Source organism: Grampus griseus (assembly GCF_964374135.1).
Source record: "Grampus griseus genome assembly, chromosome: 10".
Classification (NCBI taxonomy): domain Eukaryota; kingdom Metazoa; phylum Chordata; class Mammalia; order Artiodactyla; family Delphinidae; genus Grampus; species Grampus griseus.
The window spans coordinates 100,219,514-100,231,954 of NC_139004.1; the positions used below are offsets into that span (position 1 = coordinate 100,219,514).

At 44.9% G+C, this 12,441-nt stretch overlaps 1 protein-coding gene across 1 annotated transcript in view; it reads right to left on the reverse strand.

Moving 5' to 3' along the window:
• Positions 1-12,441, reverse strand: part of NR2C2 (nuclear receptor subfamily 2 group C member 2) — a gene marked incomplete at its 3' end in the record, with an annotated part of 77,067 nt that overhangs the window by 14,822 nt on the left and 49,804 nt on the right. Inside the window, exons 2-4 of the mRNA XM_082663938.1 lie at positions 11,859-11,969; positions 3,889-4,089; positions 1,713-1,815 (exon numbers count right to left, since the gene is read on the reverse strand). Of these exons, the coding sequence (XP_082520064.1) occupies positions 1,713-1,815; positions 3,889-4,089; positions 11,859-11,930 (376 nt within the window). The 5' untranslated portion in view covers positions 11,931-11,969. The remainder of the gene's footprint in view (positions 1-1,712; positions 1,816-3,888; positions 4,090-11,858; positions 11,970-12,441) is intronic.

Here is a 12,441-nt window from a genome sequence, read left to right on the forward strand (position 1 = left end):
GGTCTCTAAGTTCTAATCCCCTCCCACATTAAAAAGAGCTGTACGTGAGTTTACCCTTCCTCACGTTCCCAGCTGGGACTGTCCTCGCGTATGCTCTCCTGGTTTGGTCTCATGTAACCCAGGGTCACAACTACACTGCAGGGTCAGGGTTCACAGGGTCACTGTGGACGGCGGCTGCAGAGCAACCCATGGCCCTAAGCCCTAAGCTTTGGCACGTGGAGCCGTTCTCCAACTCTGCACTTAGAGGGTCTCAATTGTGTGCCTTTAAGAAGAGTCATGCTGAAATGACTCTGTGGACATCATTCTTCCTTGCTTGCAGTGGATTTCCTTGGGCTCTCTAGGCCTTAGAGTGATCTCTAATATCTGGAGGCAATGGCACTGCAAGCCTGTCATGAGCTTTACGCGCAGAAGGGTAAGCCAAGCAGATTCTGTGGCCTCTGCTATGCACATGCTTCATTCACTTGTCCGAAAGTCTGCAGAATGTCTCTCCTTGCTGAGCAACAAGATGCGGATATAGAGATGAAGGGGTCAGACACGGTTCCTGCTCTAAAAAAAAGAGCACATTCTGGAGGGGAAGACAGGCCTGTAAGGAAGCAACTAGAAAAGAACACATCCAGTGCCCAGAGATCTGAACAAAAGGGTGATGAGGACAGAGGCAGCGCTGGCCCCTGCCTGCTGGGGCAGATGAGGGCTTCAGAAAAGGGGCGAGAGCACAGCACCTGAGGCATCAGCGGGCGGGGCTGGAGCTTCCGGCCTTCAGCTGGTGCTTGCCTGGGGTTGTCTTCCTCTTAAGAGGCTTGGCTCAGCACTTTTTCTTTTTTTTAAAACCAGGACCACAAAGTATCCAAAGTTCCTACGAATGTAGTGACCACAGAATAAAGCAGAACCAAGTGGTCATCTCAGAACTCAGGTCAGTGTCCCTAGCATCACTTACCCTCTATGGCTCCCACTGTTAGCAGGCTGAAGTCTGAGCTTTGGGGCCAGACATCTTCTTTAGTCTCCTTGTACCCACCTCCTAACCATGGAAGCCCAGGAGTGCTTCCCCAGAGACATGGTGGGTATGGATGTTAAACTCTCCAGGCCCTGGTCCCGCCAGCTGGAACACCCTTCTGCTTTACCTGACAGCACACACTCAACCATCAAGGTCACCAATGTGACTTCAGGCCTTTCCTGACCCTGGGACTCCAGCCAGAATCGCATGCCCCCTCCTATTTATCACACTGGGTTACAGTGGGGGCATGACAGAGGCAGCTACAGTTAGGACAAGGGAGGGAGAGACAACAAACACATCTTGTGAAACAGCAAAGAACTGAGCCGATATTAACCAGACTAATGAAATGATTGCTCTTTTTTTTTGGGGGGGGGCAGGTGCGTGGCATGTGGGATCTTGGCTCCCCGACCAGGGATTAAACCCTCACCCCCTGCAGTGGAAGTGCGGAGTCTTAACTACTGAACCACCAGAGAAGTCCCAATTTCTTTCTTACTAGTACAAAAATAATTGACACCCAACCAAGATTTACAAATCACAGAAATAATTTCTTGATTTTTCCTTTTGATTCTTATAATCTGACAAACTGATTTGCTTATTTACATCACCACCCCAATAAGAAGAGTGGAGTTCATGTTTTGAAACCTACAACCCTCCCCCGCCCCAGATTTGGTGCATGATGTTGGCCCCTGATGTGCACCCAGCATGGCCTTTGGTTACTCACCTGAGGCTTTGTCGCCACACACCACACAGTACTCTACCACCTGGGGCCGCTGGACGTCGGCCTTCCCCAGAAGACGCTCCACAGAAGCAGAGTCCGTGACGATCTAAGAAGAATCAGGAAATAAGCAGAGTGCTGATGAAAAACCAGAGCACTAAGCAAAGTCATGTTGAACTGTGAATTCCTAATCTCAGGTTTCTAAGAACTCTGGGCAGAACTGGGAAAATGCCATGTGACAACTGAATATGCCACCAGGAATGGCGTGGCCGCTCATCTGGACCAAGCCCCTTGAGCGGTGGTGGGTGGCGGTGGGCTTGTCCAGGGTCAGACACTGGTTTTCAGGGACCTACCCTCCTATCTGGCCACCCCAACCACCTAGGAGTAGGGGCCGTGTGGGGACTCACAGGCGGATGCTCCAACATGAAGATACTCGAGGTCTTTTTGGTTGCTTCTCTATTCTCATGAAACAGCTTGAAAGTACACAGAGAGGCTTACTTGGCAGAGAAGTAATTAAGCTTTACTGACTAAATAACTAGCTCTCTCGTGAGGCAGCTGGCAGTGGAGGGACTAGGATAGGTGGCCTCTGAAACCTGCTATTTCTCCTTCATTTGTAGGTGACTTTCTAGGTGACCCACAGTGCTGCTCATCTGAAGAGTAATGTAACTGGTTTCAACATGAAAAAGTGAAAAATAGCTGTTATTAAATCATGTACTAACAATAAGCCTTAAAATGATTTATGTACAGTGAGAATATATACAGACATCATTATGTGCAATGACCTCTTATAAGACATGCAAGAGAATCACCAGCCATCCTTTCAAAAACAAGGAGTCGAAGCAAGCAGGGAGGAACTCTGATTCCAGATGATCAGAATGTACACTAGGAAGTATTTACTAATGGCATTATGAGGTGTCTCAAAAGTACAGCTCTGGAAGCTGAACATATTGGTGTTCTGAACCCAGCTGCAGCGGAAGGAAAAAAACCCTTTCCTTCCTGAATTTTCTCCATAGTAGAAATCTCCCTGCAAAACACATGGATTCTTAGCAGCATTATTCAAAGTAAAGGTCGAAGCAACCCAAGTGTCCACTGACAGATGAATGGAAAAACCAAGCGTGGTCTATACATACACTGGAATATTATTCAGCCTTTAAAATGAAGGAAATTCTGACACATAAGACAAAACACAGATGAACCTTGAGGACATTGTGCTCAGTGAAATTAGCCAGTCACAAAAGGACAAATATTACAGGATTTGACTTATGTGAGGTCCCTAGAGTAGTCAGACCCATAGGAAGTGGAATAGTGGTAGCCAGGGGCTGAGGGGTGGGGAACGGGAGTTGTTCAGTGGGGACAGAGTTTCAATTTGGGAAGATGAAGAGTTCTGGGGATTGGTGGTGGTGATGGCTACACAACAGTGTGCATGTCCTTAATGCCCCTCAACTGGACACCTAAAAACTATTAAGATAGTAAATTTTATATGTTACCACAAATTTTTAAAAAACTTAAAAACCAGAACCAAACAAGACCATGGATTGCACCCTGACCTGGACTAAACATGCTCCATGCTTGGCCACCATGGGACATTGGCCTTGAGTCCCTGCTTCTCTGAGTGTTGGACTTGGAAGTTCAATGCTTCCCAATAACCCTGCTCTTCTTCCAGCCCTTGCTCTCCTCCTTCCTGTACCTGCCCTAACCCCATCCCGCCTGCCAGAGCGGGGAGAACCAGGGCAGAACGGAGGGGCCCACAGGCAGCAGTTCACAGGAACAAGATCAGAATAAAGAGCCGGGCTAGTCCAAGGTAAGAGAACAAGTCGGTCCTCATCTGACTGTGGTCAGCCCTTGGTGGTGCCCCTAAAGCATCACAGGCCAAGGGCTGCCACCACATGGCCTTGGTTGAGAACCATTCTCCAGTGGCTCATGCCAACTGCTCAGGTGAGTCTCCTGTGGGACCGCTGATTTGCCGGCTCAAATTCCATCCATCTGAGCACTGCAGCGGCTGCCTTCTGGGCCTCGCCACTCATTTGCTGGTTTTTTACTTTAGCCGAGGCAGCAACCCACCATGTTTGCAGGTCCCCAAAGGGCCCACTAGAGATGGATTTGGCCTCCACGGTAGAGGTAAGAGTCAAGAACAAGTGCAGTAGCAGAAGTGCTGAAACAAACACCTGTCAACAGGTCTTACTTGGATCCTGCCAGGGACGAGGTTGTCCGAGGTGGTGAATATGAGCTGCTTGGCACTGGAGGTCTCCGGGGAAGCCAGGATCACCTTCCCAGTTCCAGCTCCATCTGGGCTGGTCAGGATGAACTGCTGCTTGGGGGATCCGGAGGCGTCCACTGCGGTGACTATCTGGATCTTCTGTCCTGTCTGCTGGTCTGTCACGATCTACAAGACACAACACGGAGGCTGCTCTCACGGAGCATGTGCAGTGGCTGCCAACGCCGGCCCGGAGTCAGTGCTGGTCCAGGACAGTTTCACCAGTGCCGGTGAAATGGGAAAGAGAAAACAACAGGGAGCTTTTCAGAAACTGGTTTTCATACAGCTAATTTTATTCTAGGATGATATCATCCCTCCTACTTTTAGAATTAAAATGCCCTTTGGAAGTGGAGGGAAGGGAAACTGTATGAAGGTGGTCAGCTTGAAGGTGTCCGGAGAGTAAATCCTTAGAGTTCTCATCACAAGGAAAAAAACACTTTTTTCCTTTTTCTTTTTTCTACATGTATATGAGATGGTGAATGTTAACTAAACTTGTGGCAATCACTTTACCATATATGTAAATCAAGTTATTATGTTCTATACCTGAAACTTAGTGCTGCATATCAATTACAGTTCAATAAACCTGGACAAAGAAAGGCCCTTTCTGTTATGAAATGAAGACAGTAATAAATAGTAGATGATAGGTTTAACTAAAAAAACAAGAAAAAAAATTCTTGTCCTAGGCATAATAAGAAATGTGGGCAACCCTAACTTTGTTTTTTTTTGGGCCATGCTGCACAGCATGCGGGATCTTAGTACCCCGACCAGGGACCGAATCCAGGCCCGCTGCAGTGGAAGCGTGGAGCCCTAACCACTGAACCGCCAGGGAATTCCCTACCCTAACTTTTTGAAACCCCAAAACCTGAGAATGGCTGCTTTAAAGGGCTATTTCTGAAGGGAAGGTCCTATAAATAATTCTGGCTTGCAGTGACAGAATGCAGGGAGTCCCTTGCTGACACACATCCAACTTCTCCCACCTCTTGACTCTGAGGTCTCTAAGCATAGAGATAACACCTGTTTCAGGGCTGCATCCCCAGGGCCAGCACAGGGCCTGGCACATGGAGAGAAGATGTGAATAAAAGACTGTGGAAGCCCTGGAGGCAGTGGGCGCTGACTCCGGAGAAGCCCTGAGCCTCATTTCTCCAGGGATGGCCACCAGTCATGAGCCCCACTGCCATAGCTCACCTCTTCCCTGCATCCCTGCCTAAGTGCATCAGTCACAATTAAGATAGCTGCTACGTTAGAGCAACTTCTCTTATTCCTGCTCGTGAAGTTCTCTGAAGCTGTTCTAGCCCGTTCCTGTCTCTCTTCCAGGCCAAGTGCCCAACTTGGAGCATGGGGCCACCTTTTCCCTGAGGACCCCCAGCAGGCCCTCACTGCAGACAGGACTCTTGCGGTGCGTGCGCTGGGCCTTGGGAAGGGGAGACATACTGTGTCTCTGGTTGTATCCCAGCTCCCTACAGCACATTTATGGACAACATATCTGGAATCTGCGCCACCTCTTGATAGAACTGCTTTGGGTCATGGCATCCCAAGGTTCAGACAGCAAACTCACACAGAGTCCTACAGCTTTGCCAACAGTCCAATACGGAAAATCCAACAATGCTGGTAGGTTCAAAAGAAAATGACACAAGCAAGGAAAGAGTCAATTACTTAACACGTGTTTACTGGGCACCCACTAGGTGACCAGCACTATTCTCGGTACTAGAGATGGAAGTGTGAACACGGCGGGGAGCTCGCCTGCTAGAGGAAAGACAGACTGTGCACCCTGACATGAAGAGGCAGGAAGGAAACACAGAGGAAACAAAAAAGCAGGATAATGGACAGAACAAAATATGGGGAAGGAGGCAGGGGGGCAGCTTCAAGAGCAAAGACCTCTCTGAGGGAGTGACGGTGGACAAAGACCCAAATGAGGCAAGAGAGGAAGCCGTGCAGAGCTGTGACAGAGTGGGTTGCAGGCTGAGGGCCCAGTGAATGCAAGACCAGAGAGCCACAGGCTGGACACGAGTCCCAGCACATCATCGCTTCCAAGTGAATGGCCAAAAGACCTTTAAGGGGATTCCCTGGTGGCGCAGTGGTTAAGAACCTGCCTGCCAATGCAGGGGACACAGGTTCGAGCCCTGGTTCAGGAAGATCCCACATGCCACAGAGCAACTAAGCCCGTGCGCCACAACTACTGAGCCTGCGCACCACAACTACTGAAGCCTGTGTGCCTAGAGCCTGTGCTCCGCAACAGGAGAAGCCACCACAATGAGAAGCCTGCACACCGCAACGAAGAGTAGCCCCCGGTCACCGCAACAAGAGGAAGCCTGTGCACAGCAAAGAAGACCCAGCCATAAATAAATAAGTTAAATTAAAAAAAAAAAGATAGGACTGCCGAAAAGAAATAGAGTAATCAACCATTATAGTTGGAGTTATCATCACTCTTCTGTAAGCAACTGACAGATCAAGCAGGCAGAAAATCAATAAGGATATAGTTGACCTGAGGAGCACTAGCAACCCCCTTGATATAACTGACATGTGTAAACTCATCCATCTAGCAACAGCAGAATATACATTCTTCTCAAGCCTGCATGGAACATTCACTAAGACAGACCACATTCTGGGCCACAAATATATGTATCAAACACACATATATATATCAAAATATATAGCTGAGTGTGTAAGGAAATGGGCACTCTCATACCAGGCTGGTGGGAGTATAAGTTGGTGGAACCTCTTTGTAAGGCAGTCTGGCAACTACTGTCAAAACTACACATAAGGGACTTCCCTGGTGGCGCAGTGGTTCTGAGTCCACATGCCAATGCAGGGGACACGGGTTTGATCCCTCTTCTGGGAAGATCCCACATGCCGTGGAGCAGCTGAGCCCGTGCGTCACAACTACTGAGCCTGCGCTCTAGAGCCCGTGAGCCACAACTACTGAGCCGGCGCGCCTAGAGCCCGTGCTCCACAACAACAGGCCACCGCGATGAGAGGCCCGCACACCGCGGTGAGGAGTGGCCCCTGCTCGCTGAGGCTAGAGGGGAGCCCGTGCAGCAACGAGAAGACCCAATGCAGCCAAATCTAACTAAATAAATAAAAGATAACATTCCTTCTTAAAAAAAAAAAAAAAACAAAATAAACAAATTACACATGACACACCCTTCCAGCAATCCTACTTTGAGGAACGGATCCTACAGAAATACTCTCACATGTCTTAAATTAAGCAGGTAAAATGTTATTTATTGCAGCATCCAAAAAATGGGATATCAAACTGCCACTCAAGAGAAAGAGGCAGCTTATTTGTACCACAGGGAAATACCTCCAAAAGAGAGTGAAGTCCAGAGCAGTGTGGGCAGAATGTCGACAGGAGTGTAAAAATATGCTGTATTGTTTACATGTATGCTTGCAGGTGTAGATGCACAGCCCATCTCTGAAAGAATGAATATGCAATATGGTAACAGTGGCTTTTCTTGGGAGAGACGTGAGTGACTCCATGAAGAGGGAGGGAGGGAGACTCGTCTTTTACTCTGTATGGTGTGACTTTGTTACAGTGTGCAACTACTACCCAGTCAGCACGTACAAACAGACAACTCCTACGAGTACCTGAGAGGGGCCACTAGAATATCAGAGCAAGAAAGGAAATATCAGATGGTTGCGGATGGAGAAAGGACAGAGAACAGGTACTGGCTGCTCAAGAAGGGTGTGCAGAAATAAAGAGCTGGTGGAAGAGAGACCTAGGGAAGGAGGATGCTACAAGAGCCCAAGATGCAGTCCCCTGGGGAATGTAGTAAGGATTTCAAACTTTTAAAAAACATATATACAGCAGAAGTCTTTTCTAGTAACATGTGAAACCTCAAAAAATAAAGTAGATAAAAAAGCACTGTATTATATAAATGTATTTTATAAGCTCAAATTTAAACATTTCCTTCAAACAATAAGTATAATTATGCTCTCCTGAAAACATAAATGTGAAATGGGGAGTGTGGAGGAATAGCTCTGGAAAACCTTAAAATCCATGGAGATGGCAAAAGAAGGTTTAAGCCAAGATCTGCCCCAAAGGGAATGAACACAGATTACAAGTGAGTGCACCAGTGACCTCCAGCACGTCAAATTTAGTATGTGACATGTTCAAGTGTATTTTTCTTTTAATCTACTTTAATTGCTTTGAAAGCTGGACTAAAAAATGAAACTTGAACATAATGTTTGTGTAATCTGGGAAACAGTAAAGAACACAGTTTGAAAACCACTGGCCTAAAAAGACTACATATGATGAAAACCCATGAAATTTACTGAGAAGCTAGATTTTGTGATGGCATGGCTCCGACTAAGCTTCATTTTCAGACAAGCAGGTGTTCTCCTACAGCTTTTCTTATCTCCATCTCCTTCCTCCCATAGTTTCTGCCCTAGACCTCTGTACCCCAAAAAACAACAGCTCTCAACCCCAGTCACAAGGCTACCTCTCCTGCTCTGAGGACCACCACCCTTCGCACTTGGCCCCAAAGCCCTTTTGCAGCCATTAGGATGACATTATACTGATGAACACAAGTCCATCATCAGATCAGCCCTCTGTTGGTCTGCACAACTAGATATGTTGGGCTTGTGTTGACTGACACCTTAATTTTTGCTTTCATTATTTATTTATTTATTTATTTATTTAATTTTATTTTAAGAGACGGGGTCTCGCTATGTTGCCCAGGCTGGAGTGCAGTGGCTATTCACAGGCGCGATCCCACTACTGATCAGCACGGGAGTTTTGACCTGCTCCGTTTCCGACCTGGGCCGGTTCACCCCTCCTTAGGCAACCTGGTGGTCCCCCGCTCCCGGGAGGTCACCATATTGATGCTGAACTTAGTGCAGACACCCGATCGGCATAGCGCACTACAGCCCAGAACTCCTAGGCTCAAGCGATCCTCCTGCCTCATCCTCCCGAGTAGCTGGGACTACAGGCGCGCGCCACCACGCCCGGCTTTGCTATCATTATTAAAAACAAAAATAAATCCTGGAATGGGAAAAATAGTTATAAAGGATTTAACTGGGAAAACTGATGAAATTTTAGAATATGGACTATGGACTAGATAATGGCATGTTTCAATATTAAATTTACTGATTTTGATAACTGTATTGTAATTATGTAAGAGAAAATACATGCTGAAGTATCCAGGGCAAAGAGGCATGATGTCTCCACTTTACTCTCAAATGATTCAGAAAAAACACATTATACATACATCCAGAATGTTACAGCAAACAACTGGTGAATCTGTGTAAAGGGGACACAGGATTTATGTGTATTATTTTCCTTAAGTTTGAACTTATAAGAAAGTAAAACATTAAAAAATTATATAACACAGATGCTAACATTTATTGACATCTACTTCCTACAGCTTTATAGGTAGTATCGCTTAATCCTTTTACAATCCTATAAAACAGGTACTATTACTGCTGTCACTTTACAATTATAGATGTTACAGAAACGTTTCCCAGGGTCACAGTGCTGAGTGGAAGCAAGATTTGACCCTAAAATCTGTTCCATTCAGAGCCAAAGCTCCTAAATATTGCATAGCTTGCCATCCTTACTGAATAATCTTTCCCTCCCAACCTTATCACACAAGCCACTATTTGAGTTCAGAGCACTGTTATTCATTAAAATATCAGAAAATGTATTCTTTCCCCACACCTCAGGGGATCAGAGATCCATTACTGAAGTCAGGACTAGAAATGAAAACTTCATCAAAGCCACAGCACCAACATCAAGAACCCAGAAACCAACCTATGACCTATAACTTTCCTTCAAAAAAACCAAACCTTGAAAAACAGTCAGTTCTGTTGCACCGAGGTAGGTCTCTTTTTTTTAATTTTTTTTTTTGCCCCACAGCACAGCATGCGGGATCTTAGTTCCCCAACCAAGGATCAAACTCGTGTCCCCTGCAGTGGAAGCATGGAGTCTTAACCACTGGACCGCCAGGGGAGTCCCAAGGTATGTCTAATTTTATTGACAGTACACAATGAAAAGATTTTCAACTATACTTACTTTACATAAAACTCTTGCTAATGGGTTATCTTCTCTAAAGAAACTGAAAGCTCAATGCCAAAGATCTATTCTACAAGACTGCTGCTCAAGAATCTTACTGCATTCTAGCCAGGACAGTGGTGGAACCATGGGCCAAGCACCAGGGCATGGGAACAGCCCCACTGTACGGAATGGGATGCCTGAATACCCCTCGGGAAAACAGAAAGATCCTTCTTATACCAATACAGGGGGCTGTATACCCTCTCTTGAAACACAAACTAGCTACCGATGGAGTTTTCTGGAAGAACTTTCTATGTTCTCATCTGCCCTCAGATGGTTGTGAAACCATAATATAACATCCATGGTTAAACGTACAAAGTTAGTTCCTAGTTAGTTAGAGTTGGGAGAGTTATGTAGGCAGGATCCTAACACCTGCTACATAAAACTATAAAGGACTCATTTTCAAGTCACAATCAGCAAATAAGAACAAAGCAAAAGAGAAAAAAATAACTTAGTTATATAAAGTTTCTAATTCTGAGGAATAGTAAAATCTCATTAACGTTGGACCAATTATCTGAATTTCTAGACACTCAGATATGTGTTTCCTACTTGGTGTGAAGAAAAGAAGTGTATGAACTTCGTTATTTATGATAAAATATTATGTAATACGGACATGATGGAAATATAATTTTTATCAACTCATTTCACTTTACTTATTAGAACTCTTCTATGCTTAGTTTATAATAATCCATAAAATCACTTTTAAGAATGGGTGAACACTATGGAAGTCATCTACTTATTACAGCATACTACTCACTTAATACTGAGTTTTAAAATAAAGAAACTGTAAATGAAAGCAATCCTTTACTTATTCACTCAAATACCTGTCCACCTGCTATTCTCTCAAACTTACGTTACATAACTAGAGTTTTCTCTGCCGTTCATTTCCGTGCATGTGTTTTGGTTTGGCCTTTTGAGATAACTATGAATCTCTTCTTTTTTTTTTTACATCTTTATTGGAGTATAATGGTGTGTTAGTTTCTGCTTTATAACAAAGTGAATCAGTTATACATATACATATGTTCCCAAATCTCTTCCCTCTTGCGTCTCCCTCCCTCCTACCCTCCCTATCCCACCCCTCTAGGTGGTCACAAAGCACCGAGCTGATCTCCCTGTGCTAGGCGGCTGCTTCCCACTAGCTATCTATTTTACATTTGGTAGTGTATATGAATCTTTAATGTATGTGTTTCATCAATAATTTTCCCTTCTTCTTGCTTGTTGATCATGATACATGTACCTTCTTTTTGTTCAGTGGGAAAGAGGCAGGTTCAGAGCCCTGGGAAGACTAAACCTCCCATAAGTGAATATCATCAATTAGTTAACAACAATACTAGCAATAATAGTTATTATAGATAATTAGTACATACCGAATGTTATTATGTGCCAAGCACCGTTTCAAGCATTTTACAAGCAATAGTCACTGATTCTTCCTAATAACCTTATGAGATAAGTACTACTATTATGTACATTTTCTAAATGGAAACAGTGAGACATTAGAAAAGCTATAAAATGGGGCACTGGATTTGACTTCAAGTGGAGGTCCACACTCTTAACGACTAAGACATACTACCTCTCAATTTTGAAGCACATAAGTAATAAATGGTACTTCATTCCAATAGTTTGAAGTGACAGTTCAGACTTTTAGATTGAAAGTAAGTCAGCTTAGTAAATGTAAAATCTTTCTTCTTTTATCTTTTAAAAAAATAAGTGAGATTGTACTATACTTGATGCCTAAGAAGCACAGCTCCTTAGTGAAACCCTTAGGCAGGTTTGTTTTCGGAAACGATTCAGGGAAGGCAGGTCTGCCCTCAGGCAGGTGGCTGGAACCAAGTGGGACTGGTGCAGGTACCTGAATGCGCTGAGGTGAGGCTACCGCAGAATCAGTGGAGATTATCTGGATGCGCGGGGAGGGGCTGGTCATCCCTGGAGATTCCGGCCGAGAAGTCTGTGTACGTGGTACCTGTGGGTGAGAAGAGGGCTGCATCACAAGGGGGCTTAGAAAGATGCCCAGTGGTGGTTTGAGGACCATGCCTGTTGCTTTCACTGTAGCTTTTTGAGTGATAAAATTGTATAGTTTTCGATGACAAAGGAATCAATGAGATATTTCCACAGAATGATCCTAAGAAACAGCTACAATAGCTGTTTCTAATGTTGAAAATGCAAGAAAAAAATGAAAGGTATTTTCAGGTCTGCTCTGCACAGCATCAATAAAATAAAAAGCTACCAAAATAACTTCTTAGAGATCATCTTTGAATTTTTTTCACTGTCTCTAAGGCCAGCTATAAAGCACTCCTTTAAGATGACAGGTTCCAGAAGACAGGCTCTCACAATACTGTTGAGGATGGCAAACAACCAGAATTACACTGGAAACTACTGGGATTAATACTTGTGAAAGAGTCGGGCAACCTCCCATCCTCACTGGGATGAAATCG